Source organism: Orcinus orca, chromosome 6, assembly GCF_937001465.1.
Source record: "Orcinus orca chromosome 6, mOrcOrc1.1, whole genome shotgun sequence".
In the NCBI taxonomy this organism is placed as follows: Eukaryota; Metazoa; Chordata; class Mammalia; order Artiodactyla; family Delphinidae; genus Orcinus; species Orcinus orca.
In genome coordinates, this window is record NC_064564.1 from 33,000,150 (window position 1) to 33,007,746 (window position 7,597).

The 7,597-nt window shown below is 39.0% G+C and overlaps 1 protein-coding gene and 1 pseudogene across 1 annotated transcript; one reads left to right on the plus strand and one right to left on the minus strand.

Annotated features, from left to right (window-relative positions):
* Positions 1–323: 323 nt before the first annotated feature.
* Positions 324–424, minus strand: LOC117197859 (uncharacterized; annotated as a pseudogene).
* Positions 425–4,347: 3,923 nt separating this feature from the next.
* On the plus strand, positions 4,348–6,671 carry LOC101281122 (charged multivesicular body protein 2b). Its single transcript, XM_004283019.4, has one exon. The coding sequence runs from the start codon at positions 4,456–4,458 to the stop codon at positions 5,095–5,097; it is 642 nt and encodes a 213-aa protein (XP_004283067.1). The 5' UTR covers positions 4,348–4,455; the 3' UTR covers positions 5,098–6,671.
* Positions 6,672–7,597: the final 926 nt, after the last annotated feature.

Genomic DNA, 7,597 nt, shown 5'->3' on the forward strand with positions numbered 1-7,597 from the left:
CTGCCCTTATGAAAGCTCTTCAACAATTTCCCACTGATCAGTATCCAGGTTTGTGGTGGTCTGGCCTCTGCCTGTGACTCCTCATCTCAGGCCATAAAACATCCTCCAAATCTTGACAAACCAGCCCTGCTGGCTTTCCTCTCATCCATGCTCCCTCTCCCCACAAGACATTTGTACCTGCTGTTCCCTCTGTCTGCAATGGAACCATCCCAACACCATTCCCCTTTTATTATTGTGGTAAAATATACATAACATAAAATTTACCATTTTAACTAATTTAAATATACACTTCAGTAGCATTAAGCACTTTCACATTGTTGTGCAAAAATATGGAACACTTCACAAATTTGTGTGTCATCCTTGCACAGGGGCCATGCTAATTGTATTTTTCCAATTTTAGTCTATGTGCTGCTGAAGTGAGCACCTTCTCCCTTCTGACTATAAAGTCTGACTCGTCTTCCATTTATTCAGGGAAGCCTTTCAAGACCAGGTCCATCACAATCATACATTCCCCTTGAATGCACAGCACCCAGTATGAGTCCCCAACCTTTTTGGCACTAGGGACCGGTTTCGTGGAAGACAATTTTTCCACGGGCTGGGGTGAGAGATGGGTCATGTGGTAATGTGAGCGATGGGGAGCAATGGGGAGCGGCAGATAAAGCTTCACTCACTCGCCTGCCGCTCACCTCCTGCTGTGCGGCCAGGTTCCTAACAGGCCGAGGACTGGGGATTGGGGACCCCTGAGTTATATGCTTGTTTCATTGGTGTCTGTTCTGTCTCACTAGACTATGAGCTCCTTGAGGGCAGCACTCAGGGCATAGAGGAATGTTAGGTACACAGTGGGAGCTCAGTGCATCCTAGTTAAATGAATAAACACAGAAATGCAATTCTACCTTTAGTGGAAAACATCTTTGACTTTATTATAGAAAATTATGAAGTTCTGCATTGCCTTGAACTCCATTCCAGTGCAGGATCTTGACTTCACCTTTGAAAAACTAAAATCAATAATGAGGGATTTTTTTTATCCTTTTCTCAAATAGAAGAATTATTAATGCAGACTTTATCTCTCATAAAAGAGGAAACACCTGATGGTCTTTATTTCTTATATTCATTGAATATATATATTTATTTTTCTATTAAAAATGTTTATTCATTTTTCTGTGATATTTGTTTTTTAAATTTTTATTGGAGTATAGTTGATTGACAATGTTGTGTTAGTTTCTGCTGTACAGCAAAGTGAATCAGTTATACATATACATATATCCACTCCTTTTTAGATTTTTTTCCCAATGTAGGTCATTACAGAGTACTGAGTAGAGCTCCCTGCACTGTACTGTAGGTCCTTATTAGTTTCCTATTTTATATAGAGTAGTGTGTATATGTCAATCCCAATCTCCCAGTTTATCCCCCCCCTTCTCCCCTGGTAAACATAAGTTTGTTTCTTTACATCAGTGACTCTATTTCTGTTTTGTAAATAAGTTCATTTGTACCATTTTTTTTAGATTCCACATACAAGCGATATCATGTGATAGTCTTTAAATAGTAGGTTTTCCTTCGATTCTATGCATCACGGTTTCACAACTATTGACACTCAGACCTCTGAAGCAGTTTGTAATTTCCAAAAACTAATGTAAAGTAGAGCCTATTTTGCCTAAGCCTGCAAGATACCCAGCAAGATGCTGCCCCACCACATCTGTAAAGAAGTCCCCACCTCTCATTGGGGCTGATAGTGGGTTCTGAAGATGGCTTTCCCTGGAACCTGAGGTATGTCTGCAGCCACCAAGTTCATGGAGAACTTGTCACACCCAACTCCAAGAAGGCCTGCTATGGGCCAGACTGGGTAGGTCTGAGATTTCATGAGACCAAGGATGCCAACACTGAGTTATAGCAAGAACAGCTGACATTCACGTGACCCTTCACACTTTATGGGTTATTCATAACACCAAGAGCTCTTAGGAAGCAACATCAACAACAGCATTCTCATTTTACAGATGAGGGGAAAACACTTAGAAGTCAAGCAGCTGGTCCAACATCCCTTAGCCAGGAGCCAGGCCAGATTTAGCACATGGTTTTGATGCCTAAACCCTTGCTTTTGTTACTCCACTTTGTGCAATATGTCATTAACTACTGCATTTTTTAAAGGCAACTTCTATTCCCACAGCACCCTAGAAATGGTATCAATAAAGTTCTTCTGGTCACTTTGCACCATGGGTGAAGCCATGGAAAGTAGAAAGAAATGTGGCCTGTGATTATAAGGCCCTTTAATGTGCTTGAACATTTACCTTACCACTTGATCGCATACTCTGTGGTTATTCATGAAGTGTGTTCTGGTCCCCTGGCTGATCAAAAGTCTGGAGGTCTCACACGATGATCAAGACTGCTTGGTAACCCACAGAACCTTAAAAGCCCTGGGTCCATGAGCTATCCCCAGGCTCTGTCTCCACTGTAGAGTGTGTCTTCATGCAGACACAGTCTTGAAGCTGGTTCCTGTCCTGGCATTCTGCAAAGTTTCACTTAATCTTTGGGAAAAACGAGAATGCCCTCTGTCTCTAAGCATAGCTTCTGGTAGGCTGAGTCCATTAAGTTTCCTATAAATCCTGCTTGTTCCCACCCTCTTCACAGAGAACATGGTGAAAAACACACTAATCTCTTGGATCAAAGTGAGAACAAATGCGTAATGCTCCCACTGCAGGATGAGAGCGTGCTTAGATAACCCTGTGGGCTCTTGGCTGGGGAGGTGATGAAAGGGAGAGAGGTGCCTGTCATGAGGTCATGGACCAAAACCTTCTGACACCTGTCCCCTTGCCACCATACTTGGCCCTGCTGAGCCCAAGATTCCAGTAACCAAAAATATCCCTCTGTCTGCATATCCCATCTCCCCGTTAGGTTTTCCTTTTTCATATCTATGAATTTGCCTTTCATCACCTCTGCCACATGGTCCCCTGAACTCCGTATGACCCTTACCTCCTCTCCCCTTGGCCACAGCTCATTTCTTTTCATGTTAACCATCAAAAATTCAACAGGAGCAGAATGTAGGTAACTTAGCTTTATTCACTCAGCAGTGCATGCACACATCCCCCAAACTTTTATTACCTACCTCCATCTTAGGATTTCTTTTCTAAACAAAGCTCCTTTGCTTAAAAAAGAAATCTTCCCAGGCTTCCTTCATCTCTTACTTCAGTGGTCTCACCTTCCAATTAAAAGACTTCAAACAGTTCGGGGACAGAGGGAAAGGGTTTTATGTTGTTTTCATGATTTTTTAAAATCAACATCATCTTCATCATTGTCATCATCATCATCATCGTTATTATTGTTATCATTTAGTATTGATTTTCACTCTGATCCTTACTTACAAAATCCTCTCTCCTAACATAAAAACATTCTACTTTTGTATTACTTGAAATTAATGGTTCTGTTGTTGAATTTTAACTGTCAGCTTAAGAATAGTTTCCACTGGTGTCTGCATTTTACCATCCATACATGCTCATTTTTCCCCTCAGGTGTGTGTTATTTTTTTTAACATAAGGGCTTCACACAAGGAAACTGTGTATAAAAGGCATCAAGAACATATCTGTGGTCAGACACAACAACTCAGAGGCATAGGAAGACCCTGGTTATTCATGTAGCTATTCCTGTCCTTTAACTTTTCTTACTTTTTCAGAGAAAATTGATGCCCTGAGAAAACCACTAGTGGTTTTGGAGAAATACTGATTTTTTTGAGGGGAAAATCTTGCATTTCCATAACCAGGTGCTTACTTACCAGCACTTATAGTTTAAACAAACCATTTTACTCTTAAAATTATTCATGACAATGTATCTTGAAGAGCTCATTTAACAAACTTACTATGGAAACCATGGACTGAATGGAAAGGCTACAAAGCAGAATTGGAGAAGAACAGCATACTGATTTGAAAGCACATTAGCAGCTTTCTCTCTGCTAATACTGAAAAAGAAACCTTTGGGCTGCAAAGCACGGCATTGTGTTGGGAATTAAATTTCTCTTAGCGCACTGAGTATTAAGCAAAATGGATTGCTGTAAGTGTCTATGTATGGTCATTCAGTGCGTGTAGGAGAATTTGTGTCTGGTAGCAACAACAACAGTCGTTACAAAAGTTGAACGTGCCTGGTGAGCACAGGCAGCCAGCTGGGGAGGCAGCCGTGGTGATGGGGACACCAACCTAACCAGACATTCATCGTTGGGTGAGTACCAACCTGACTTCTTGGTGCTTCAAAAGCATAAACAGGAATCACTATATTGTACATCTGTATCTTATATAATATTGTACATCAACTATACTTCAATTTTAAAATATGGTATTAAAAAAAAAAAAAAGCATAGGGGCCCATCCGCTCCGCCATCCCGAGCCCTCCAAAGGCCTGTCCTTTCCCTCCGGTTCTTTCCCAGTCGCGGGCCGGACCGGGCCGAGCCGGGCTGCCCGGGCGCAGTCCCTGACCATGGCGTCCCTCTTCAAGAAGAAAACCGTGGATGATGTAATAAAGGAACAGAATCGAGAGTTACGAGGTACACAGAGGGCTATAATCAGAGATCGAGCAGCTTTAGAGAAACAAGAAAAACAGCTGGAATTAGAAATTAAGAAAATGGCCAAGATTGGTAATAAAGAAGCTTGCAGGGTTTTAGCCAAACAGCTTGTACATCTAAGGAAACAGAAAACAAGAACTTTTGCTGTAAGTTCAAAAGTCACGTCTATGTCCACACAAACAAAAGTGATGAACTCCCAGATGAAGATGGCAGGAGCAATGTCTACCACAGCAAAAACAATGCAGGCAGTTAACAAGAAGATGGATCCACAAAAGACATTACAAACAATGCAGAATTTCCAGAAGGAAAACATGAAAATGGAAATGACTGAAGAAATGATCAATGACACACTTGATGACATCTTTGATGGCTCTGATGATGAAGAAGAAAGCCAAGATATTGTGAATCAAGTTCTTGATGAAATTGGAATTGAAATCTCTGGAAAGATGGCCAAAGCTCCATCAGCAGCCCGAAGCTTACCATCTGCCTCTACTTCAAAGGCTACAATCTCCGATGAAGAGATTGAACGGCAACTTAAAGCTTTAGGAGTAGATTAATCAAAAAAGCCATTATATTTTGCCTATTATAATTATTTAGTATAAACCAGGCACAGTGCAGATTTCCTTTTACAAAACACATTTATTTTGCAAAAATGAAGACCATGAGTAAACAGTTGTTTCCTAACCCATGGCTGTTTTGAATCTTTTGCCAAAGAATGACAATGATGCAAAAATGGGAACAGTTTGGATTTTAATTAAAACTGTTTAGGAGTGATGATGTGTAAATGTTGACTTCTGCATGGCATAGAGAAATTATATTCATTACTTAGCGTAGTTTATGTTCTAAATCTTTTTCACTGAATACAAATCTTGTTAAAGCCACTAGGCACCAGCTTAAAGAGACCTGTAAAAATATTAAAAGTATATCATTAATTCTGTATCTGTTAACTTGTCCTTTGTAAGCGATATGTGTTATGACCATAGGTGGTTCACCTGCCAAATTATTTTTAAATTACCTAAAAGAAGAGTGCTATTTAAACATCTGTCTTAAACAAAAACTGTTATGAGCTTTTCTTTTCTTTTTTTTTCCTTTGGGAGAACATTCTAGTTGGTAAGTGTCTTACCTTTCAAAATGTGCTTGGCACCTGCCTTAAATAGCACAAACATATTGTGCACATCTTTAAATCATTTTAACTGACAGAAAAGAATTACATTTTAAACTCAAATTGAAGCCTTTTACAAAAATTATCCAGGCTCTTTTTTGTAAAACTTATAAAAGTAAATTAAATATAATTAGCAAAAAGAGACACTGAATTAATAACATTTTTTAGTAATAAAACAATATATTTTGATCTTTCTTCCAAGAACTTAGATTTTCTCCATATGAGTTATAATTTAATCTCCTTAGTCTTGAACTGTATTAATGTGTACACTGAACCCTCTAAATTGAAGCCATCATTCTCAGTTAAATAACACTACTATGACAGTACTCAACCTAAATTTTAAAAATTAGCATTTTTTCTTGGTAAATAAACTATAACTTTGTCAGAAATTACTGCCTGAATGTGTATTAATGTATTAGCTGCATTTTTTAAGGTAAAGTTGCTATGGTATTTAATGTATGGATAGAAAGTGAGAATAAGTGAAGAAGTGGCAGATTAGTTAGAATTTAGAATTAGGTTAGCTTTGAAAAATGATGTTGTCATATATGGGTTCTAGCACATCCCACCATAAAAACTTCTGGAGGAGATCAGATAGGTGTAACCTGGTTAATTTCGGATAATGGATATTTTGGACTAATATGGACAACATCAATACATTTTAGGACTAGTAGACATGTGGCATATGGATTGGTGGGAAAAACAAAAACCTAAACTTTCCAGTTTATAATCCATAAACCATTTTATAATGTTCAAAGATAAGATTCCGTTATTGATAATATTAAATGCAGTTACCCTGAACATTGATGGGTCAAAACATTTTACTGGATTATGGAATGTTAACCCAGAACTTGTTTTGATTCTTGGATGTACATAATAATCTAACTAACTTTCTTGTTTACTTTCTTGTTTACATGTGGGGGGTTTTGTTTTTAAAATTATTTTGTTAAAAAAAAAATCCCAATAAAGGTTTATTGCTGTTAAAAAAAAAAAAAAAGCATAGGGCTTCCCTGGTGGCGCAGTGGTTGAGAGTCCGCCTGCCGATGCAGGGGACGCGGGTTCGTGCCCCGGTCCAGGAAGATCCCACATGCCGCGGAGCGGCTGGGCCCGTGAGCCATGGCCGCTGAGCCTGCGTGTCTGGAGCCTGTGCTCCGCAACGGGAGAAGCCACAGCAGTGAGAGGCCCGCGTACCGCAAAAAAAAAAAAAAAAAAAGCATAAACAAGATGATTTATAGGGACTTGAAATCTAGTTTAGAAAAACAAAATTAGTGGAATGAGACCAACATGGAGCTGGTTAGATGCTAAGAGCTGTTCCTAGAGTAGGGGCAGTTTCCTTATTCTTCTGCCACTTTGTTCACTGCCACTTTGACAAGAGACGTCCTCCGTCTTTGTGCCTTGGATTGCTACTATGGAAAAATTCCCCAGAGAGTAACTTTATTATGATTCTCTCATTCTTACTCAGTAATTTGTTCCAACATTACCCACCATAGTTATAGAAAACCTATTCTGAATATGCAGAGACTGTATTCATTTTGGGTCCCAAAGTAGAAAGGGACAACTTTCTAGCTAATTAATTTTACTTGCATTTTTGTTTTCAGGCCTACATATTTATTTTAAGTAATGCCTTATACACAGCACTCAAAACTGGTTTTTCATATTAGAATATACGATATAAAGAACCTCAGACATTTCAATCACTTATAATCATGAAGTATTCTACTGAAACCTAACCACTGACCCTGAGCACAGATATTATCTACTGCTGTGTAACAAATTACTCCAAAATTTACTGACTTAAAACAGCAATAAACATTTACTATCTTTTACAGTTTTTGTGAGGCAAGAACTTAGGGTGGTCCTGGATCCATGTCTCTCACAAGGTCACAGTAGGTAAGGGC

Bases quoted from the DNA above. Each gene is read 5' to 3' on its own strand.
- LOC101281122 (XM_004283019.4), top strand. From the start codon at position 4,456: ATGGCGTCCCTCTTCAAGAAGAAAACCGTGGATGATGTAATAAAGGAA.